The sequence below is a fragment of the Natrix helvetica genome (assembly GCF_964273705.1).
Source record: "Natrix helvetica genome assembly, chromosome: 8".
Taxonomy (NCBI): domain Eukaryota; kingdom Metazoa; phylum Chordata; class Lepidosauria; order Squamata; family Natricidae; genus Natrix; species Natrix helvetica.
Genome location: NC_138559.1, coordinates 8781838 through 8806036, shown reverse-complemented (window position 1 = coordinate 8806036; position 24199 = coordinate 8781838). Strand labels below are relative to the sequence as shown.

The 24199-nt window shown below is 46.5% G+C and overlaps 1 protein-coding gene across 1 annotated transcript; it reads left to right on the top strand.

Moving 5' to 3' along the window:
- Positions 1-464: 464 nt before the first annotated feature.
- On the top strand, positions 465-18403 carry POLR3D (RNA polymerase III subunit D). Its single transcript, XM_081961326.1, has 9 exons — positions 465-622; positions 1264-1429; positions 5259-5302; positions 5474-5625; positions 7115-7239; positions 10048-10219; positions 11180-11442; positions 13448-13600; positions 16755-18403. The coding sequence occupies exons 2-9, from the start codon at positions 1274-1276 to the stop codon at positions 16875-16877; spliced, it is 1188 nt and encodes a 395-aa protein (XP_081817452.1). The 5' UTR covers positions 465-622; positions 1264-1273; the 3' UTR covers positions 16878-18403.
- Positions 18404-24199: the final 5796 nt, after the last annotated feature.

Below are 24199 nucleotides of genomic sequence, written 5' to 3'. Positions count from 1 at the left end.
CAAAACGTATTGCTCCTTTGGAGGTACATCCTATTATATTTAATGGGACATAAAATGCAAAAATAATATTAGGAGGGTGGGGAGTTGTTGCGTTAACTCTTTGTATATTGGGTTCTTTTTTAAAAAAAATTGTAAGCCGCCTTGAGTCACTGAAAGTTTAAGTTCTCTAAATAAATAAGTAAATAAACACAAATATTAGATCCGCGTAGGAGGTTGGGTGTAGCAGAGGACTGTACTAAACGCGTGCTGTGAATCGTAAAGTCAATGGCTTTTTTTAATGATGTGACTTTGTTCCTACTTTCGCATCCTTCCTCCTAACGCACTCTCCATCACTCAATGCAACGTAGCGCACCATCCGCCCGCGACCAAGATGGCTGATTGCCCTGCTGCTGCCAGAAGGGAGGGGCGGGGCGGAGAAGAAGCCATGCCCGCGACAAACATGGCGGACGATCATGTAAGGCGTAAGACGTGGGAGCGTAGGCTAAGATGGCGGCTGAACGGCGCGCGCATGCGCCCTGAGAAGAGCCGAAGCGAGTTTGCAGGGCCGCCGGAGACACCTGAAGGGAGGCTGAAGCCGTCTTGGGTCGACCGGCAGAGGAGACGAGGCGAGGGGGCGCTTTCCGTAAGGGCGGCGTGAAATGGGAAGGGGGTTTTTGGGGATAGACACTGCCGAAGCTCTTGCGGATAGCCCGCAATGATGGGGGGGGGGGCGGACTGGCATCCCTGGTGCTTCTCCTGGTGGCCTCCAGTCCTTCCTTTAGCTCAGGAAAGGAAGCTGGACTTTCTCGGCGGAAGCCGGATGCGTGGGACGATGTGTCCCATTCTCCGCAGCGCCCTTAACGCGGGGTGGGAGTGGGACCATTGCGGCCCCCATTGCTGCCCTGGGAAGGTTGGGGACGATGGGATCTTTAGTCCGTGGGAAAGATCACAGGGCAGGGCAGGGCGTCTGAAGGAAATGTGTGGGGCCTTGGCTGCACACCTGGGAATGGTGCCAGTCCAGTTCGGGGGCCGCCTGTTCCAAGACTACAAACCCCGTCATCCCCACTACAAACCCCATCACCCCCACTACAGACCTCATCATCCCCACTACAAACCCCATCATCCCCAGCCCATACAGGGTACCGCTGATGGCTGCAATGGTCCCACATCTCGGAAAGGTGCTGCGGAGAATGGGGACCCATCATCCTACTGGGGGGCAACAGAGAAGTTTTGTCTTTTTGAAGGGTGTTTTTGCCCCCAGCTAACTCTTCTTCTCTTTCGCAGGTCCTGCAAGATGTCCGAAGGAACTTCAAGTGGTGATCCCGAGAGTGCCCGGCCCTCACTTCCTGCTGCTCGAGGGTTAATAGGGAGAAGGACTCCCGCGCCAATCTCAGCAGGCCGCCTGCCCTCCATCCGCTCCCGAGATCTTACCCTTGGTGGGGTCAAAAAGGCAAGGCTCCCTCTTGCTAAGGAAGTATCTTGCAGCAGCATTTTTAATTCCTAAGGTGCAGTTAGTCCAGTGGTTCCCAACCCTTTTTTGGCCATGCCCCACCTAAGCATCTTTAAAATCCTGATGCCCCCCTCCCTCCCCTCCCCCCCGTGACATATAATTCTTACTTTAGTCAAAAAGTGAACTTTACTCACGCGGAGGAAGTCTAAAAGGCCATTAACTTGGTTTAAATAAGGTTCAAATTGCCCCCATTGAAAATCTAATTTCCCCATGTTGGAAACCACTGAGTTAGTCTGTTTGGTGTGGTGGTGAACGCACCAAGCCAAAAAACCAGAGACCGTGAGTTCTAGTCCTACTTGGGCACAAAGCCAGCTGGATAATCTTGGGCCAGACCTTCTCTCTCAGTCTTAGGAAAGGGGCACTGGCAAATCCCTTCTGAAAAACCTTGCCAAGGAAATGACATGGACCAGCAATTGCCAGGAGTTAACACTGACCCCAAAACACACATTCACACAATAGGACAACTTAAGGCTGGGCCATTTATGGACTGGACTTACTGTGCCTCCTTAGAAATTGTAGAGGTGACAATCATTTGTTTAGTGACTATTCAGAATTACACAGCACTGAAAAAAAGTGACCCGTGACCATTTTTTTTCACATGGCTGTTGCAGTGTGGTCCCATGATCAAAATTTGGGTGCTGGCCTGCATTTGTGACTGATGACCTATCCTGGGGACTTGTGACTGGCTTTTGCAACTTTCTGACAAGCAAAATCCATGGGGAAATCAGTTTCACGGTATTATTAACAATACCTGCAGTGGTTAATTTAACAACTGTGGCAAGAGAAGTCACAAAAAGAGAGAAAACTCACTAGCAACAAAAAGAGGTGCAGAAGTAGTCCATGTGGCTAGAACAGAGTCAGAAGACCTTTGAGAGTATGGAGGCTCAGCAGTTCAAAACCCGGGAGTTAGCCATGTGACGGAATGAGCTCCCGTCAATTTGTCTCTGCTTGGGCCCACCTAGCAGTTCGAAAGCATGCAAATGCAGGTAGATAAATAGGTACCACTTTGGTGGGAAAATACTGAGGACATGAAAGAAGCTTTCTCGAGCATCCCTTGGACAATGGTGATGTCACCAGCTACTCCTTTCAACCCGAAAGAGCCTTGGTAGGCACTTCCAACATGAACATAGTAGTAGCAACACATATTTTGGGCTCAATGGTGGTATATAGACTCAGGGTACGGGTGACAATTGTGGGAGCTACATGGAACATTGGGGGATTAAGGCTGCAGTAGGTGGAACAGTATTGAAAAGTAAATAGGGCTACATCACGTAGACAAGCAACTAAAGTTTTCTCCCCCCTCCCAGGTTGGAGGTAGAATTTTAGGACTCTTCTTTCATCTAACCATTGCAAACTTGAGGCTGCACTATAATGTTCATGTTTTTCTTTCAGTGTGGTAAACAATGTGTTAATTTCAGGGGTTTTTCCAGAGGTTCAAGAGAAAGTGCATGGATTGTATAAGGCCAGTGATGGATAACCTTTTTGGAACTAAGTGCCGAAACTGGAGCGTGCGTGTATGCACATGCACATCAGAACCCAGAAGAGAGTAGCTGGCCGGTGTGCATGCACGCAGCAGCCAACTGCTCTTCCGCGTTCCATTGCATGCATGCGTGCCAGACAGCTGGTCTTCGCGCATGCGCACTCCAGAACTCAGAAGAGAGCAGCTGGTTGGTGTGCATGGACGCGACAACCTGGAAGATTAGCTGGCGATGTCGCGCATGCCCACAGAGAGGGCTTTGCGTGTCACCTCTGGCACGCGTGCCATAGGTTTGCCATCACGGGTATAGGCACTGAATTTTACTTGAGATAGGAGCCTCTTATGTTTTCTTTATTTACCAAGCTTAGTTCTATTGAAAACAGTTCCCTTCCCTCCAGTTTTGCTCTTACTTTGTACGGCATGTTTTGTCCCCAGTAGAGATGAAATATTGACTATGTGGAACTCTTCTAATGTTTTGGTTCTTCTGCGAAATCATCAGTTGAGACAGTCTATTTTCTGTGCCAGTCCTTGCTCCAGGCCTCATGTGACATGAGAGTTGATGAGTTGTTTTGCTCAGAGAGACAATTCCTCACCAAATTTCCATTTAGTAAAAACAAAACAAAACCTAGAATATTAAAGCTAAGCATGCTGACTTTTAATTACAAGATAAGGACACTTCTTTTCAAGAAGAGCAGGATCTCTTTATTTCTAAGTATTTGGCACAGATGCTTATCTGCATGAAACATAGATTGCTCTGGTTGGCAAAACCTGTCCCACTTTTGGTCATTATTGTTAGCTGTGAGGAATACTAACAATCGTTGAGAGATGGGGAAATGCGGACTTTGGAGTTTTATTTCATTAAGCGTTGATCTCATTCAGTTTGGCAGCAGCGATACCTATCAACTTTTTAAAAATAGAAAGAAGCTTTTCTCTGGATTCTAAATGTTCCTTTTGTTTCTTCGAATTGGTTATGCAATAACCGAGCTATCTGGAGGATTGTGAAGTGGCTGTTTAGGTCAAGGATATTTGATTCTCTACATCAGTGTTTCTCAAACTTGGCGACTTTAAGTCCTGTGGACTTCAACTCCCAGAATCCCCCAGCCAGCATAGCTGGCTGGGGGATTCTGGGAGTTGAAGTCCACAGGACTTAAAGTCGCCAAGTTTGAGAAACACTGCTCTACATAAACACCAGATTTTTACAATATCGAGTGGTCCATTTTACTTGATGTCTTCTGATGCTGGTATTCAACTATTTCGAGATGTTGGCATTTGTTTTGGAAAGAGAACTTAATCAATTTTGATTAAGCTGAAAGCCACCTTAGTAAGGTGGGCAACTTGAAATAGCTGAGCAAGTACAAACATACTTTTCAAGCAGACAGCTATTTGAAGTTACAACTGCCAAAACATCTTAGGGAGACATTTACACGAGCGAGATTCGAACAGCTTGACACAATGATCAGATATGAGAGGTCCCACTCTATACCCTACAATGAGCGTCTCTTTGCAGAGGTAGAAGTAGAAGACCTGGCTCACATCCTATTGGATTGTTGCTTGTATAAGGGAGTGAGCGACAGGTGCCTCAGTCTATATACCAAACAAGTGACCCATTGAGATCCCCTTATCAAAACAATTTACTTTATGTGCGGCCAGAACCTAAAAATAACATTTAACACAGCACAGTGCTTAAACAAAATGGTTCGGTTTAGATCTGCATATGTGGAACTGATTGGGGTAGATTGTAAGGGTGACACCAAAATATAATTTTATGTCATTTTATTCTATTTTACATATTTATGTATTAAATTATATTGTATCTTACCCTATAACTACTCATTTTAAATTGTATAGGATTTTATTGGTGATATGCATTTGAATCTTGTGCTTTGATATGGCTTATAGGCTAATCAATAAAGCTAATCCTAATAATAAAGGTTAAGCTGGAAGCATACCTTGAAGCCAAGAGCTTAGTACTGTAATGTTAAGGAATTCAAAATATTTGTGGCCCCTAAATATTGAAATATTTTAAAAGAAGTATCTTCTCCAAATAGTGCAACTCTGAAGAATGCTAAAAATATTCTCTTCCCTCAGAAATGTGAGGATCTCAAGTATATTTATATATTTTATTGTAAGCTACCTAATGTCACGTCAAAGGGAAATGGGTAGCTATACAAATCAAATCAAATAAATATTGGAGTTTCAATTTTAGCACACTCTGTACTCTGAAGAATGTCATAAACAAAACATTGTGCCTAATTGATGCTTGTTCTCTTGTCTCCTGTGTTTTTTTTTTAGAAAACCTTTGCCCCTAACATCATTAGCAGGAAAATCAAAGAAGAGTAAGTTCCCTTTCAGTGCTGTTTTCATGGAATGTATTAATATAAATGAACTGCTTAATGATCACTAAAGCACTTTGTTGTTGTTAGTTGCAAAGTCGTGTCCGACCCATTGCGACTCACTGAGCAGTTGAATACATTTGTTCTGGGGTTGTTTTTTTTCCCTCTCGTTAGGCCCAAGGAGGACCTTTCCGTCACAAAAGAGAAGAAGGACCGGGATCGAGATCGGCAGAGGGAAAGTCATGGACGAGGCAGAGGGAGGCCAGAAGTTATTCAGTCGCACTCCATCTTTGAGCAAGGCCCAGCGGAAATGATGAGGAAGAAAGGTTTGGGAATGATTACGTTGGGACAGTACGGAGGTTGACCATTTGGGCTAAGGGTCAGCAACCTTAAACACTCAAAGAGCCATTTGGATCCATTTTTCACCAAAAAAAACCACCGGGAGTCACAAAACCTACTGGGGTCAAAAAGCTCAATCAATCGAATGCCAGTGGGTGTCGCACATTGGCAGTTGTGACACATATTTTGAGCGACGGGGAGCCGCAGCAGAGGGATGAAAGAGCCACATGAAGCTCCAGAGCCGCAGGTTGCCGACCCTTGATTTGGGCTTTTTAATGTTCACTGTGAACTGATCAAACTTTCCTCAAGACTCTTAGCCCGCTGGTTCCCCCACTACCAGCTTCAGCCATTACAGTACACAGTGTGGATCCCAGTAGACTTGTGCAATAGGATGGGATAAATTAGTGAAATTGGTGTCTGTTGTATCTGATAGACAGCTTTTAAGCAAGCTGTGATAAAGTACTTACCATATTCTTTGGAGTATAAGATGCACCGGAGTATAAGACTCACCAAGTTTTAAGAGGCAAAATTTAAAAAAGAATTTTTTTACACTCTGCAAACCTCCCAAAAACAGTCCCGGTTTTTTTTCCAAAAAAAGGCATGAATATCCCTTATGAGGCTTGTAGAGTGTTCCGGAGGGGAGGGGGACAAAAACGAGCAAAAAAACGGGCCCGGGTTTTGTAAAAAAAAAAGGGGGGGCATTAGGAAGCTTATAGAGTGCTCCTGGGGGTGGCTCTCCCCAGCCCCCAGGAGCACTCTGAAAGCTGCCTACGATCTATGCACGGCCATTTTGGTGATGGGGCGGGGTTTCAGGAGGCAAAAATAGGCTGTATTCTGTGTATAAGATGCACCCAGATTTTCAGCCTTTTCAGGAAAAAAGGTGCGTCTTATACTCCGAAAAATACGGTATCTTGAGGGTTGGTTTAGAAATCCTCAGTATCAGAGCTGGTTGGGCGAGTCCATTAGAGATGGCAGTGTTCAGTGGGGGGTATTTGGGGTGAAGTGGACAAGATTCTTTGTGACATTAATTTTGACACTTACAGATTGGATTCCTATTTTTCTGGTTGGTAAAAGCTGCCAGAATGTAACAGGATGCTGGGTTAAGCTTGGTACTTAATTCGTCCTTGGGTGAATGGGTGATGCTCCCCTACCCAAAAACTCTTGGTCAAATCAGATATCCTGGAAAACGGTTAATGTGTCTCCAGCATGCTGCATTAACAGAGCTGTCCCATTGATTATAAATTAATCACAGTGTTCTCCAGAATCCTCTTTTTCCTTATTCCTTCTCCTTGACTTTTCTTCTCTTTCTTTGTTTGCATAAGCGCAGATGTATCCACTTGCGATTCTAATAAAGCCTTTTTTGGACTTATTTTTAATGAAACGTGTTGGCCCTCCGGGATCTTCTCAGCCGGGCACCACAAAGTTCCACTGTGAGATGTGCCACTTGCAGTGATGCTATTTGTGCTTTCTGTGCAGGTACCTGGGATAAGTCTGTGGATATGTCTGACTTTGGCCCATCCCACATCATCAACATAAAGAAAGAGAAGAGGGAGACGGACGAAGAGACTAAGAAGATCCTGCGCATGTTGGAGAAAGATGATGTGAGTTTGGGGATGGCCACATTTGGAAGAACCATCCATAAACCCCCGAAATAATATGGACTTTATCCTCATAGCCTCTAAGGCAGCGGCCTCCAAACCTTTGGATGCTGTGGACCAGTTCTGTGGAGAGTGTTTTTTGTTTGGTCTGGTGTCTGTGTGTGTGCGTGCGCACACGCTTTCACATGCTGCCTACATCCCACATGGGCAGGGATGGGTTTTATTTGCTTGCACAGACGATTCCTGGCAGGCCGCGGACTGGTGCCAGTCCATGGACCAGAGGTTGGTGATCCTTATTCTAAGTCATTGGTAGGCACTGTTGCTAGCTGAAGCTGAGGGTGTATATATTGAATATGTTCCTTGAAATAGAGAACGTTTCAGTTCATTGTAATCTGATATGATTTTAACACAGGGTGCCATTTTTCTGTTAATTTTTTCCCCATCTATAGTTGTTTCTCTATTCCTTTCTGATCTCAGCTGTAAGAATGAAGGGCAGGTTTAGGAAGTATGTACCTATGGAAACATTTCTCCACACATTGATACATTGCCAGTTGTTGATGAAATACAGGCTAAACTCTGCATACAAGATAACCATATGCACTTCCTTTGTTTAAATAACATGGTATTCCCCGAACAATTGATCTGTTAGGGCTTGAAGTAGAAACATGCAAAATGTTTATTCTCAAAACAGTTTGAGCAAAACATTTCATGAAGTGTTTCACTCTTTATCTATCTATCTATCTATCTATCTATCTATCTATCTATCTATCTATCTATCTATCTAAATGGCTGTTTGTGTGTGTACGTTCTAGCATAACTCTGGAACGCCTTGAGCAATTTCAACCACACTTGGTACACAGATGACTTACTCCCTGGAAACAAATACTGTGGGGGTAAGATACCTCTAACATCCCTCGGAGTGTGTGTTCTGTTAAGATACAGCCTGTTGTGCCTTAAAATGGCTTCTACCGTACTTCCGTAAAATGGCTTCTACTGTGCAACGCAGTGGAGTTGCCATGGTAACGGCTTCACAGTACTCCACAAGGGGGATCCATCTGGTAAAGGGGAAAATCCAACATTAGAAATTACGTTTGGTCCGGGATTATTTTTGAGCACAAATTTATGTAGTAGGATAAATAAATACCCGGGCAACGCCGGGGGTAAGACACCCCTAACACCCCTCGGGGTGTGTGTTAAGATACAGCCTGTTGTGCCTTAAAATGGCTTCTACTGTACAGTGCAGTGGAGTTACCATGGTAACGGCTTCACAGTACTCCACAAGGGGGCTCCCTCTGGTGAGGAGGAAAATCCAACATTAGAAATTATGTTTGGTCCAGACATTTCCCCCCGATAAATAAATACGTGGGCAATGCCGGGTCATCGGCTAGTTGTAAAATAAACTGAACTTTTTGGCAAAATGTTTCAAACAGAGCTGTCCCAGGCCCAGAACATGGTTTTGCATTTACAGGGAGAGATTTTGCAAAGCTTTGTGCCGGGAACAGCATACGCAGCTTGATGTAAGGGAGCTGCAAGTAGTCCTCAACTTACAACAGTTCATTTAGTGACCATTCAAAGTTACAACAGCACTGAAAAAAGTGACTTATGACCATTTTTCACAGTTACCATTGCAGCATCCCCATAACCATGCGATCAAATTTCAGATACTTGGTTCATTTTTGTGTCCGTTGCTGTATCTCAAGGTAATGTGATCCCCTTTTGTGACCTCCTGACAAGCAAAATCAGTGGGGGAAGTAGATTCACTGACGAACCAGATTACTAAGTTATCAACTGCAGTTATTCACGTAACAACTGTGGCAAGGAAGTTTGTAAAATGGGGCAAAACTCACTTAACAAAGATCTCACTTAGCAACTGAGGTCTTGGGCTCCGTTGAAGACTTCCTGTATTCTCTCAAAAAAGTAAGAGCGTGTTCTCTCCTGACATCGAATCACAAACTACCTCTTTATTGGTTGATTGGCTTTGTTGTGGCCCGCCAGTGGAGCTGGTAACAGAGTCGGACAGTGAGGAGGTTGGGGAGGAGCATGGGCCAGTCCTGGAGGCTGGGGAAGGCTCGGATGAGGGTTCTGCATCAGAGGCAGAGATGGGGTCGAGGCCGTCTGGCAGTGATCAGGTGCCTACGGAGCTAGACAGTGAGGCAGAGGAACAGCTGGAGCCTGTTCCCAGTGTGCGAATGCACAGAGCTGCCAGAAGAAAAGAACAACTCAGAAATCAGGATAGGCTTGGGAGTAAAGCCACAGGTGGAAGGTGATTGGCCCCTCCCATAGGACATAAAAGAGGAGCAAAAGCGGAGTGGAATTGCAGGAAACAATTTGTTTGGTCGTTAGATTCGTTTCAGGAGTGTGAAGATCTGTCCATGAATCTCAGAGACTCTGTGCCCAGTCTTTCCTTGCACAGCACCTCATTTGGAAACTATTTGCATGGCACCTTTCCAAGATAGATAAGGTCTGTGGTCATAAATATTCCTTTGAAAGACTGTTTGCCAGGCCTTTGCTGAACGTGAATGAGAGGAATTCACACTCGTTTAATAAAAGGGATTTTGTCGGGACAGGACTCTGCCTCCTGCTTTTTGGGAAGCCTAGGTCAGAAGAGGCTTGTTCATTCAATTCAGAAGCTGAAACTGGCCATCTTTCATTTAAAAAAAGTAGGAACGATTAAGAAAAACCACCTATATCATCATTGTCCAGAAAACAGACTCAAGGGACAGCATGCGAAATAGTCTCCAGGAATGGTTCTCTTCTTTTAACCTGCCGTTTTCTCTCTCTCTCTCTCTCTCTCTCGTTCTTTGGTCCCAGTTCCTGGATGACCCAGGCTTAAAAAATGACATTCGAAACAAGCCAGTTCAGCTGCCTCTGGCGCATTCTGGTTGGCTCTTCAAAGAAGAAGGGGATGATCAGGAGGACAGCAAGCTCTTGAACGTCAGCCGTAAAGAGGAGGAGCCGGAAACGGGTGTCTCTTCGGTGAAAGGTAGGTGGCTCAGGTTGACCTGGAACAGAGGAGTCAAGCAGATGAAAAGGGGCATTTTGCAGCCTTGAAATTGTATAAGAAGAACCTGTTCCCTCTTAATCTCCTGCAAGAAGAGAAGAGTTGGGGGTGGGGGGAGGGGGTTAGGATGGCAGGGGGCTACGAAGGGAACAGGCCATGAGATACGGCTGTTGTCATTTGGTGTTCTCGTCTTCAGAAGCAGCCGTGAGGCTTCTACAAAAAACAGGATACTGAACCAGCTGGACTCATGCTCTTCATTGCTCAAGGCAAAAAGCAGTCGTCTCGCTTGCTGCTGCTATGCCAAAGCACAGTCAGGGTCGATGACAGACAGCGGTGGTGAACTTTTTCGGCACTGAATGCCCAAACCAGAATGTGTGTGCGTGCGCCGGAGCTCCAGAAACCTGAAGACTAGCTGGCCGGCACACACATGCTTCTTTTTTTGGCTGTTTATGGCCAGTTTTGGGGCTGTTTTTCAGGCTGTTTTTTGGGCCATTTTCAGGCCATTTTTTGTTTTTCCACCAGTGCCAAAAAATGCCCAGGAAATGGCCCCCAAAGGCCCTGTTATGGGGGTGTTTTTTGCTGTTTTCAGGCCGTTTTCCAGCAGCCGGCACACATGTGCATGCTGCAAACCAGAAGAGCAAGTGTGTGCCCATAGAGGGGGACATACGTGCCACATCTGGCAGCCATTCCATAGATTCGCCATCCTGGATCTATGACAATTCGCTGCGGCCAATTCAACGTAGCTTACCCTGTCGTGCTTTGCAGAATAAGTTGACCTCCTCCTTTTTGTGACAACCTCTCAAATAAAGAAAGACTGATATTATGTCCCCCTCCCCAGTCCTTCTTTTCTCTAGACTGGCCATACCCAATTTCTGCAACATTCATCGTATGATTTTTGTCTCCCCCTCTCATCCTGATTCTTGCTCGCTCACTCGCTCTCAGTGAAAGAAGAACCCCACGACGAAGAGGAGACGCCATTTGCCCAGGCTCCGGCACCCACCAAAACCCCTCCTCCCTTCCCGCACGATGTCTCCCTGGCGGAGCTGCTGCCACGATTGAGTCTCTCCAAGGAGGATGAGCTGCTCTTCCTGCAGCTGCCAGACACGCTCCCGGGACAGCCGCCCACACAGGACACGAAGCCACTGAAGACGGAGGTGCAGAACGAGGATGGGCAGATGATGGTGATAAAGCAGGAGAAAACCCAGGTACTCGTCCTGCTGAAACAAGCAGCAGGAATCTGCAGGTGCTACTGCAACCCGTGTGGCGTTTTCTGGCTGCAAATGGAGGCCTGGAAGCCTGCCGGATGGAAGCCAGGAGGTTGGCATTTTGCTAGAGAAACCACGGTGGTCTAACCGTTGGTTACAAAGGCGTATTCTGAGATGGGATGGCAATGTTTGAACCTAGGCAGTTTTCCCAGAGTTAGTTTTTTTATCAGCTGAATTATCTTAACAATTAGTGGAAATTAAGGAAGCTTCCCCCGATAAAAAAAAGAATTTTCCTGTTTTGATTCTATAGCAGGGGTGTCAAACTGGATCAGCATTGTAGTTCTCCTCCCTGGGCTGGCCACGTGGGGGTGGGGGAGACGGGACGGATGCCTCCTGCAGCACCCTGACCGCCAAAAGGGGGCACGGGGGGGGGGGGGCTGTGCATGGCCCATGCGCACCAGGTTTTGGTTACAAAGGCATATTTTGAGATGATGGGATGGCAATACTTGAACCTAAGTGTTTTCCACAGAGTTAGGTTTTTATCAGCTTAATTATCTTATAATTAGTGGAAGCTAAGGAAGCTCCCCCCCTCCTGCCCCCCCAAAAATGAATTTTCCTTTTTTGCTTCTATAGCAGGGGTGTCAAACTGGATTTCTTTGAGGGCCATATCAACATTGTAGTTCTCCTCCGTGGACAGGCCAGATGGGGGTGGGGGAGGTAGGACGGATGCCTCCTGCAGTGCCCTGATGGCCAAAACGGGGCACAGGGTGTCCGTGTGCGGCCCCTGGATGTCAGGTTTTCAGCCAGGATGGCCTCCTCCAGCACTTTGCTGGCCAAAACGGGGCACGCAAGGGTTTTTGGCTGCCCCCATTTTGACTGCCACAGGCAGTCCTTTGCTATTTCCAGGCCAGCCCCGCGGGCCACATTTAAGCACCCCACAGGCCTGATCTGGCTCTCGGGCCTTGAGTTTGACACCCCTGTTCTATAGGCATCTTGGCATTCAACTCATCTTGTCCAGGCACAGAAAATAGGATTGTAATCCAGTATTTACCGTATATTCCGCCGTATAAGGCGACTGGGCATATAAGACAACCCCCTACTTTCAGGCATCCGCAAGCCGGCTGAAGGCCTCTGCGCTGCCGGGCTTTTGTAATTTGAGCTCAGCGCCTTCCTCCTCCAGACCTCCAGCCAGACCTTATTAAGCCATCCCAGCACTCATCCATCCATGTGCCCAAGCGCCGAGGTTATCGATTGAAAGGCGCCGTTGCTTTTTCTTTTGTTTTGTTTTTTTGGTATGGCCTTTCTTATCCCCGGCGTACAAAACGACCCCCGATTTTTGAAATAATTTTTTGGGGTTAAAAAGTCATCTTATATGCCAGAAAATACGGTAATTTTACACATAATTACAGCGGCGAGGATTGCCTTCGCTCAGAAATGGAAAAATAAATTGATACCAGTCGAAGAGGAAATATTAAGAAAGGTTATGGACTGTACCGAAATGGACAAATTAACAAAAGAAATCCAGGGAAAAGAAGAAACAGAATATTATCAGATATGGAGAAAATGGATATAGGTGGATGGAGGAAAGAAACAAGGAGCAACGAAAGAAGCCAATAAAGCTCCAAAATAGAAGTTAAGGAGAATTAAAATATATATATATATATGCACTCAAGAGAGTTTAAATGTATTAGAGGTAATAAAAACAGCGGATAGATGAGTAAAATAAGAGGGTTAAAAATGGTGAAACGCAAATGAAATATATTAAAAGGGGAAATAACAAGGAGAATTATATCGATTTGAAATTGCTGTTAGAAGGAACAGGAAGCTCCTGTTTGTAACGTCTAAGTTCTGTGTGTGTGTATTTTGTAAAGAATTTTTTTTTTAAAAAAAGAAAATAAAATAGGATTGTAATTATGTTTTTAAGGGAGAGCGCAGTGGGAGTTTCCGAATCCTTTAATCTTGGTTTCTTCCCAGCTCCTCAACTTGTCCACTTCTGCTTTTCTAGGAGACCAAGGAAGCAGAGAATACCTGCACCCTGGGGGATCTCTCCGAAGGGCAGGTGGGGAAGTTGCTGATCCGCAAATCAGGAAAGGTGCAACTTGTTCTAGGCCAGGTGACTCTTGATGTAACTACAGGAACACCCTGCTCCTTTCTTCAGGTATACCTTGCACTGGTGGGAGTAGGGGGCCTCCCTTCAAAGGCCACCTCAAATTAATTTAGTTTAGTTTATTGTCATTGCATTGTACAACGAAATTAAATGTCATTTTCAGTGTACATTATAACTATAAAAATAAAAACACAAACACACATCCTTTGCATGCTATATATTTGAAATTGAAAACCTGATATTGCATTAATATTGCACTATACCATAGATTTTAGTACAGTTACTGCTCTGAGATAGAAGCTGTTTTTAGCCTATGTGTCCTTGTTTTTATTGTCCTGTACCGTCTGCCAGATGGTAATAGTTTTAAAAAAAAGAGTGCCCAGGATGAGATGGATCTCTAAGGATGCTTTGAACTTTCTTAAGGCAGCGGGAGCTATAAAGCTCTTCCAAAGAGGGGGGAGGGCAACAAATGAGCCTCTGGGCAATGACGTTGACCCTCTGGAGCGCTGTCCTACCTGCCGCTGTGCAATTGGCAAAGCATACACAGATGCAGCAAGTTAGAATACTCTCTATGGTGCAGCGGTAGAAGGTCACCAGCAGTTTTTCATTTGGTTGTTTTTTTCTGAGAAGTCTCAGGTAGTATAGTCTCTGCTGGCCCCTTTTGACCAGTGATGCAATGTGAAACGCAAATACCAAGTATTCAATGGCTGTGTATCTGGGAACAGCAATTGCAAGAAACAGGCAGCTAGAAAAAGGCCGGGGTGACATCCTCATCCCAAATGCTGTTGATATGATTTGGAAATATTCAGGTTCTTAGGGTGTGGTCTAGACTTAGAGACTTAATAGCCATTAAGACTGATGGGAGATCCAAAGGTGCTTTTTTCAGGAGGCAACTTGACTTTCTGGTTTTTCTTTGAAGACGTTTCGCTTCTCATCCAAGAAGCTTCTTCAGCTCTGACTGGATGGTGGGGAAGGGAAAGGTTTATAGTCCTTGCAGACAGCTGGTCATTTGCATCCTTTTAGAGGGTCGTTGAGGCCACTTGAAGATTTATCTGTGTCCTCAGGGTCACCTGAGTGGTGAAAATGGTTCCTGTAGTCTGCAATTTTTCCTCTGGAAATCCATTCCTACTCTCACACCGTTCCAAGGGTCTTCATCCCCAAATTGTATAGCTAAAAGTCTGTAGAGATTCTCAGTCATCAAGACCCTGGTTGTACCAAAGGGGCTTTTTTTCAGGATGCAACTGGACTTTGTTTTTTTCTTTTGAAGATGTTTCGCTTCTCATCCAAGAAGCTTCTTCAGCTCTGACAGGAGGGTGAGGAAGGGAAGGGTTTATACTCCTTGCAGACAGCTGGTCATTTATCCTTTTAGAAGGTGCTTGAAGCACTTGGAGGTTTCTCTGTGTCCTCAGGGTCACCTGAGTGGTGCAAATGGTTCCTGTATTCTGCAGTTTTTTTGGAAATCCGTTTATATTCCCACACCAATCAAAGGCTGTTCATCTCAAAGGGCCTAGCTAAAGATCTATAGAGCTTCCCAAAGGATAATCTAACACCTTTAGGATAACCATGCGCTGGATGACTGGGAATCTCTATAGACTTTCGATTGATGAGAGGATCGTAATGGATACACCCAATTTGGTCCCATGCTCTCTCTTCCAAATGGCACCAGATAGCCCCTGAAGAGGTTTTCCAAAAAGCATCTCTTTTAAGTCAGGGATGTCCAACCTCGGCAACCTTTAAGACCTGTGGACGGAGCATAACTGGCTGAGGAATTCTGGGAGCTGAAGTCCACAGGGCTTAAAGTTGCCACGGTTGGACATCCCTGGTGTAAGTAGACAGCTAGAAATTATAGAGGAACCGTATATATGCAAATATCCTTTAAAGAAAGAAAAAAAGCTATGCATGAGAGGGTGAATAGTGATGACAGCTCCTTGCTCAAAGTCAGAACAATGCCAAAACTGGGTTTGGATCAGCGGGGAAAATTCCTGGAACATCCAGGAATCAAAATAGAATGGAATTAAGATAGAGAAATGATGGTCTAGAACAGTGATATGGAGAACCTCTTCAGCACCGAGTGCCCAAACCGAAAAGGGCATGCATGTGCCAGAACCCAAAGACCAGCTGGCCGGTGCACACATGCCAGTTTTTTGGCTGTTTTTTTGGGCCGTTCTCTGACACTCTGGCGCCCGCGAAGAGCAGCTGGCAACGGCATGCGTGCCCACAGAGAGGGCTTCGCATGCCACCTCTGGCGCACGTGCCATAGCTTCTCCATCATGTGTCTAGGTTAGTGTTTCTCAACCTTGGCAACTTGAAGATGTCCAGACTTCAACTCCCAGAATTCCCCAGCCAGCATTCGCTGGCTGGGGAATTCTGGGAGTTAAAGTCCGGACATCTTCAGGTTGCCAAGGTTGAGAAACACATGTCTAGGTTGACGAATAATCAAATCTTACTGGCCCGAGAAAGGAGTGAAGAGTTAAACAAATATCCTTGTTTATTGTTATTATTTAAAAAAAACACTCTGATATTATCAGTCCTGCGCTTTCAAGATAGAGCAGGTTTTAATTTTTTTTCCCCATTTTGCTCTGGTCTAATTTAAACGACTGGGAATTGTTTAGATTCCTAAAGGGCTTTTGCAGGGGGGGGGAATCAGCCGATAGAGCACCTGGCTGAGACCTCCTACTGAGTAGCTTATGCTGACGCTCAAAATCTGCTGCTTCCTCAGAACTGCAAAGGTTCCTGGATTACCATATTTTTCGGAGTATAAGACGCACCCTCCCCCAAAGGGAGAAAATCTGGGTGCGTCTTATACACTGAATACAGCATTTTTGGCCTCCCAAAACCCCAGCCCCCTCACCAAAATGGACATGGAGATGAGCCTGGAAAATGTTCCTGGGGGCTGGGGAGGGCAAAAATGAACATAAAATGGGCCAGTTTTTGCTCATTTTTGCCCCCACCTCAGCCCCCCAGGAGCACTCTACAAGCCTCCTAAAAGCTATGCATGCCCCTTTTTTTTGCAAAAAATGAGGCGTTCGGAGGGTTTGGGAGGGCTGCAGAGTGCAAAAACGTTTTTTTTTTAAATTTACTTCTTCAAAATCTTGGTGCCTCTTATACTCTGAAAAATACACTAGGTCTTAACACTTACTCTACTTTTTTACTTTGGAGACGCTTTGGAGTAATTGTTCTTTTTTTTTTTTTTTGTCTCGCAAAGGAGCTGGTGTCGGTCAGCATCGGGGACAATCGGAGCGGCGAGATAATCGTCCTGGGCCACGTCAAGCACAAGCTGGTTTGCTCTCCAGATTTTGAATCCTTGCTGGCCTACAAGCATCGATAGGGCTGCTGCGAAGCTCCCAGCCAGGGTTAGCTGCGTGTCCTGCCTAAAACAGCAATGATTTGGGCTCTCTCCCTGCCCCTGTTTGAGTGCCTGTCCCTGAATTTGAGGAAGACAGGAGCGTCTTCCAGGAAGAACTCTGCCTGAAGAGATTGGCAACATTCATGGGAACGAGACTACTGACAAACATCTGGTTGTCAGAGATGATCTGGAGCTCTGGAATCTTCCTCTGGAGGAAGGGGAAAGGATCCGATGCCAAGGACTTGCTGCGTCCTTCCTGCCAGTTTCATACAGGATGTGGCTTGCCTTACCCTTGTAATGACTTTTTAATAACTTAATTGCACACACTACCCGGTGATACGATCCCAAAGGGGAGAATAGGAAAGACGTGAGCCTTGGAGCCAAGCTTACCTGTTTAGCAGCTGTTTTCCTGCAGATGCTAGAGAAGATGTCGCCGTTCCAAACATCTGTAGGAGATCATACAAGGATGCCTTTTCTCTTTCGCCTTCTGGAGCTTAACTACCACACAGGGCAGTAGGAGAAAAGGGTGCAGCGGGAGAGGTTTGGGAAGACACATTAGACTGTGTCTTCTGTAGTGAGATATCCTGTACATCTCTTGTGGTCCAGACCAGCTCATCAGGCACCTGGTGAGGTCTTTTTCTTAAGGCTACTTTCGTTATCTATCTATCTATCTATCTATCTATCTATCTATCTATCTATCTATCATCTATCTATCATCTATCTATCTATCTATCTATCTATCTATCTATCTATCTATCTATCTATCTATCTATCTATCTATCTATCTATGGCTTCCATTCCCTCTGCTTGAAGCGGCCAAGCATCCCTGTACCTGTGGACCTCAGTGAAAGATTCCTGTAGGGATAGGAGGGATGTGCTGGATGGTAGTTCCTCTGTCTCTGAACAAGAGATTGATTTTGTCATCAGAAAAGCATATTTTGACCATTATAGCCAAATCTCTTTCCCAACACTTCCATCTGTCTGTCTCTCTCTCTCTCCCTCTCCCTCCCTCCCTCCCTCCCTCTCCCCCTCCTCTCTCTCTTTCTATGTCTGTCTGTCTGTCTCTCTCTCTCTCTCTCTCTCTCACACACACACACCTATTGAGGAATTCAATGCTCTGGTTTAAAATTATTCTTTTTTCACACTCTGCCTTGGCCTTCAGATGTGATGGCAAGAAAGTTGTGATTTACTTACCTTTGTTATCTATCATGCTTTGCTGAAGAGGAGAATTGAAGTCTTTAAAGATTTTCAGGGAGCGGGAGCTAAAGTGTTTATGCTGCTTGGGTTTTTGTTTTTTACAGCAATTGGGAAATCATAAATCCGAGAAAGCGGGCGGTAGCGTTGACCACAAAGAATTACTTCTCTGTTGGGGCTTTTTTTTTTTCCAACTGGGTAGTTTATTTGATCATCATGGTTAACCAAATTGGAGAGAGCCACAACTCTGTGGTCAAGTTGTTGGCATTTATTTATCGTCTGTATATCTGTAAATAAAAGCGGACTGGAATGATTCCGTGTGTACGGTCCAAGGAATTTGAATAGGTTTGCACTTTGAAGCTACGAGGTCAGGAAACAGGAAAGTCATTTTCATCTCACCCTGTCAATGGACACCGAGGCAGGACAGTAATATTTGATACAAGCGCCTGGGAAATCAGGAGATTCAAGCGGTTCAAAGGAGTACAAAGGTTTATTGCAAGCTTTAGCGCTCTACAAGATACCGGCCAACTAATGGTCAATGGAAATGAGTGGGAGATAAGAATAGAAAGAATTCAAGCTGGTCTGGACTTGGATCTCTTGTGAGCACTCAAGGACTCAAGACTTAGGATACATTTGACCCCTCCCCCAGACTCAGCCAGATTATCAATCTATATATATAAAGATGGCTCTGTGTGTGTGTGTGTGTGTGTGTGTGTGTGTGTGTATGTTGCAGCATAACTCTGGAACACCTCGAGCAATTTCAACCAAACATGGTACACAGATGACTTATTCTCTGGAAACAAATACTGTGGGGGTAAGACACCCCTAACATCCCTCGGGGTGTGTGTTCTGTTAAGATACAGCCTGTTGTGTCTTAAAATGGCTTCTACTGTACAGCACAGTGCAGTTGCCATGGTAACGGCTTCACCGTACTCCATAAGGGTGTTCCCTCTGGTAAGGGGGAAAATCCAACATTAGAAATTACATTTGGTCCGGGAATTTTTTTGAGGACATATGGGTGGATTAAGATAAATACCGGGTTATCAGCTAGTATTCCTTATAAAGGAAATAACGTAAAACAGTAAGTTAATCGTGTGCAAATATTGATTGAAAATAAACAGAGAATGTGGCGCTCATAGCCAAAGCAGCTTTGGAACAATGGAGCCACAGATCCTTTGTGATAATGGGGGGGGGGGGGGGGAGATAAGTAGTGGAGCCAGAAGAAAAAACTGTAGATAAGGTGCCTGTCCCTTCTAGCTGCTTATTTAAAAGTAACAATCTTCTTATATGGACCTTTTTCTCCTCTGCCTTTCAGAATGAGAATTTTCTTTTATCATTTAGATGCTTCCCTTACTTTGATTACAGAAGGCAATATTAACACAATAGGCCACCATGGTTCCTGGAACAGAGAAGGCATTGGAATCTAACAAAGCTGGAGCAAACAAGACTGAGGAAGACTGCTTCAATGGAAACCACACTTCCCAATTAGTTCAGCAATTACGGCTAAGAGAGAAACCAATGTTCTTTATAGGGCTCCTCCTCAGGGGTGGGTTTCAGCCGGTTCGCACCAGTTCAGGCGAACCGGATGCTAATTTTGTATCTGCAAGGACCAGCCGGCCCCGCCTCTCCCAGGATTCTCCACGCGGCCCGTTTATCATGCCAGGTAAGTACAGGGCCTGTGTGGAGGGCCTGGGAGGGCGAAAAACGGCCCTACTGGATGTCTGGAAGTGGGCCCATTTCTGGTTTTTGGAAGGCCTTTGGAGTCCGGGTGAGGTTGTTTTCGCCCTCCCGGAGGGTCAACAAAACCCCAGGGAGGGTAAAAACGGGCCTACTGGAAGTCTGGAAACGGGCCCATTTCGGGCCTCCGGCGCCCAGGGAAGGCTGTTTTTGCCCTCCCGGAGGCTCAAACAATGCCCCCGGAGCCTGGGAAGGGTGAAAATGCCCCCCCTGCCATGAGGAGGCTGAGTACGACACACACACACACACACACACATGGCCATGCCCCCCCTCCCCTGCCAGGAACCAGGCAGAGAAGCGGTTGCTAAAAATTTTCAATCCTACCCCTGGTTCCTCTACACTGATATTTTCATTAATATTTGGCAGTGAGAACTTTGTCCAAGTTTCCTTGAGTGAAGAGCTCTTAAGGGTCAGTGTCCAGCGATTGCTCTTCATTATAAGCAAAGGAGAAATGGCCCAATAAAGGGCCTTCTTGCCAGCAGAGTTGTAGAATTAAGCCGTTTCCCCTTAACAAAGTCCCATTTATTTATTGCATTTTAAATTGCCCATCAGCAATAAGCCTTAGCCGATATCCAGAGTAGAAGTAAACAGATTACAAAGCAAGGTAAAGGTACAGGTTCCCCTTGCACATATGTGCTAGTCGTTCCCGACTCTAGGGGGCGGTGCTCATCTCCGTTTCAAAGCCAAAGAGCCAGCACTGTCCCAAGACGTCTCCGTGGTCATGTGGCCGGCATGACTAAACACCGAAGGCGCACGGAACGCTGTTGCCTTCCCACCAAAGGTGGTCCCTATTTTTTCTACTTGCATTTTTTACATGCTTTTGAACTGCTAGGTTGGCAGAAGCTGGGACAAGTAATGGGAACTCACTCCGTTAGGGATTTGAACAAAGCAAGATAGAAATAAACAAATTGCAAAGCGAGATTATAGGCTGGAAAATAACTGTATTTTGGGGGAATCTCTTTATAAATATTTTCAGAAAGCCTACACCTGAAATAGAAATGGAAGCAGTCAGGAATGGATGTGAAACGTGTTAGTGTACTGTACATGGGTAGGACTAGAAGATCTGTTGAGTGAACAGAGACGCCACGCAGCCGAGCAGAACATAGACGAGGCGCTGCAGGCAAGGCAAGACGAGGGGCGGCGAGGCCGGGACTGTCGGGGCGGCGGCGGCGGTGGGTCTTCCCTGCGGATGTTGCCGGGAGAGGCTGGCGAGAGCCGCAGCTGCCATGGCGCTGGCGCTTCCTCCGGCCGGGCCCGGCCTTCTTAAAGTCACAGGGAGACATTTTGAAAGAAAAGCCGTACGGACGACACCAAGGTTTTTGGGGGCAAGGAGAAGCAGCTGGCGATATCGGCAAACTTCGTGGCAAGTGACCCACTCCCTTTTCTGACCCACCCACTTTCAATATCAGGAACCAAAGAAAGATTTCAAACAATATTGTGTTTCCTAAATAATTGTTCTTGTGAATTGTTATCTCTCTGTGTATTAGCCTGCATGTGTGTTTCCATCATATACTCAAGGGCAGACCTAATCCTACTGCGGGAGTCCCCCCTCGCGCAGGTCTGGCCCTCTGCTCTTACGAGGGCCCACCTCGATGAGGGATACATTAATCTAGAGAGGTGGGCGAGGCGTAGCCTTAGGGGGTTTTTATCCAAATTTTTGATTCGTCTTTTAGGGGGTTCTAGGGTGGGGGAGGGGCTAGTCAGGCTGAGGGAGGGACCAGTGCCAAGCCGGTGGGTGGAGTTAGCAAGGAAGTGAGCGGAGCCGTTAAGGGGGGGAGTAGCGATACTCCAGAAGAGGGTCTTTCCATTCCAACGGTCATGGGGAGGGGCAGGTGCGAGGGTAGACAGAGATCTCATCACCGGTTGGGAGACCATGGTCGTTGGGTACAGCCGGTCATATGTCCCAACCCCCGCAATCTAAGTGGTCAGGACCTACAGAGCCAGGGCCTGAGACTGATGTTATGCAATGCCAGGTCCGTTGCCAACAAAGCCCCCCTCATTAACGACTTGGTGTCGGAGGGGGAGCCGGACCTGGCAGGAATTACGGAGACCTGGCTGGGCCACAAGGGAGGTCTTCCTCTCGTGGAAATGTGCCCACAAGGTTACCGTGCATTTCATCAGTCACGGGCACTAGGCAGGGGTGGTGGGGTAGCGGTCATTGTGAGTGAAGATCTTGAGCCGAGAGAGACCACTGTGCCACAGATAACCGGTTGTGAGTTCCTGTGCGTGAAGTGGGGCCCAGGGAGGCAGCTGGGCTTGCTGATTGTATACTTGGCTCCTCGCTATGCATCAGCAGCCCTGCCCGAGCTCCTCGAGGTGATTGCCGAGATGGCAGTTGAAACCCCCAGACTGTTGGTCATGGGAGACTTTAACTTGCCATCGGTAGGGGAGTCATCCGAGGTAGTTCGGGAGTTCATGGCCTCCATGACAGCCATGGACCTGACCCAAATTACTCAGGGCCCCACACATGAGGGATGACACCCAGCTGTACATCTCTACCCCAAACCACCCCAACGATGCCATCGAAGTGATGTCCCGGTGTCTGGAAGCTGTATGGATCTGGATGGGAAGTAACAGACTCAAGCTCAACCCGTCCAAGACTGAGGGGCTGTGGCTACCGGCGCCCCGGTTCAACCAGCTTACTCCATCACTGGCCATTGGGAGCGAACATCTGGCCCCCGTGGATCGGGTACACAATTTGGGCGTCCTTCTAGATACCCGGCTGTCAATGGACGATCATGTGACAGCCGCGGCCAGCGGGGCGTTTCACCAGGTTCGCCTGGTGCGCCAATTGCGTCCCCTATTGAACTGGAGCGCCCTTCGCACAGTCACTCATGCGCTTGTGACGTCCCAGCTAGACTACTGCAACACTCTCTACATGGGGCTCCCCTTGAGATGCACCCGAAGGCTGCAGTTGGTTCAGAATGCGGCCGCGCGGGTAGTTTCGGGAGTCTTTAGATACTCCCACGTAACACCTCTCCTGCGCGAGCTACACTGGCTGCCTGTGGCTTTTCGGGTGCGTTTCAAGGTGTTGATTATCATCTTCAAAGCGCTCCATGGCACAGGACCTAGCTATTTGCGGGATCGTATCCTGCCCCATACATCCCTTCGGCCGATTCGCTCACACAGAGAGGGACTCCTCCGGGTGCCGTCCACTAGGCTGTGCCAGCGGGCGATGCCCAGGGGAAGGGCCTTCTCTGTGATGGGCCCGACCCTCTGGAATGACCTTCCCCCTGACATTAGAACGACTACAGACCTCCGCTCCTTCCGCCGGAAACTCAAAACCCACCTGTTTCATCTAGCCGGCCTGGCCTAATTCCAGCTTTCCCACCTCAGTTTGTATTTTTAAATTTTATGGTTTGGTTTTAAGGTTTAAGTTTTTAATTTTTATAAATTTGTACAGGGGATATTTAATTCAATTTTAGTTATGTATATTATCGAGTGTATGGTTTTTAAATTTGTACCTGTACACCGCCCCGAGTCCCTTCGGGGAGAGGGGGCGGTCTAGAAGTTTAATAAATAAATAAATAAATAAATAAATAAATAAAAATAAAATCCAGGGTGGCTTCTGGGAAACAGGATTGCTGAGGATGACAGGTGAGCAGATTCAAGACATGCTTGGAAAGACTCAACCGTGAACCAGTCATTAATAGGACCTTCCAGGGACCTTCTACTGCCTTCAGGAGCTGTAGGTGGACGTTTCTTCTGCTCATCCGAAGGTGAAGTTTAAGGTCATCGGGTCTGAAACATCAGTCCCACTGGACTTGGAGGTTCGTAGAAGTTACCAGAATCCACCTCTCCTGCCTGCTTGTCAATGGGATGAAAAGAAAAAGGTCACCCTTCGCAAACTGGACTGGCAAGAGGAGCCCGCAGCTGACCAGAATGGTAGAAACTTGTTGTGTGTTTATTGGCGTAAATGCTCTTTGATGTGCTTGGCTGTCTGGAAGGCTTTCAGATTGAGTGTCCCACCCTGAATCCCATGCATACCGATGAGAATTAGGCAAATCGGATTGACCAGGACCACAGCGATGGCATGGGTGCAGTTGTCCTTCTTGTCCTCATTGTAGACCTTGGTTCGGAGGTCCATTGTATGCTGCTGGGCATCGGTATACAGATTGTCTCGTATGACCAGGCATTTGTGGCCGCCCAGAGTCAAACCCTGTGTGAGGAGTACGTTTCTGTTCCTACCAAGGAGAGCTTGGATTTCCGGTTTGGTTATTCTGGCCAAGATGCCACCTTTGTGGGCACGTAAGACCTGGTGTTGTGCTACAGAGATAACTGCGGCATCACAGCACAGCCCATCTCTCATGAAACTGCTGATACACCCTTGCCAAGAAGAAGTCATTTGGTGGTTTGGGGAGTGTTGCATTTAA

Excerpts from the sequence above, each read along its gene's own strand:
- POLR3D (XM_081961326.1), top strand. The coding sequence starts at position 1,274 with ATGTCCGAAGGAACTTCAAGTGGTGATCCCGAGAGTGCCCGGCCCTCA. Across the intron at positions 1,430-5,258 it reads CCCTTGGTGGGGTCAAAAAG|AAAACCTTTGCCCCTAACAT; the intron begins GCAAGGCTCCCT and ends TTTTTTTTTTAG. Across the intron at positions 5,303-5,473 it reads AGCAGGAAAATCAAAGAAGA|GCCCAAGGAGGACCTTTCCG; the intron begins GTAAGTTCCCTT and ends CCCTCTCGTTAG.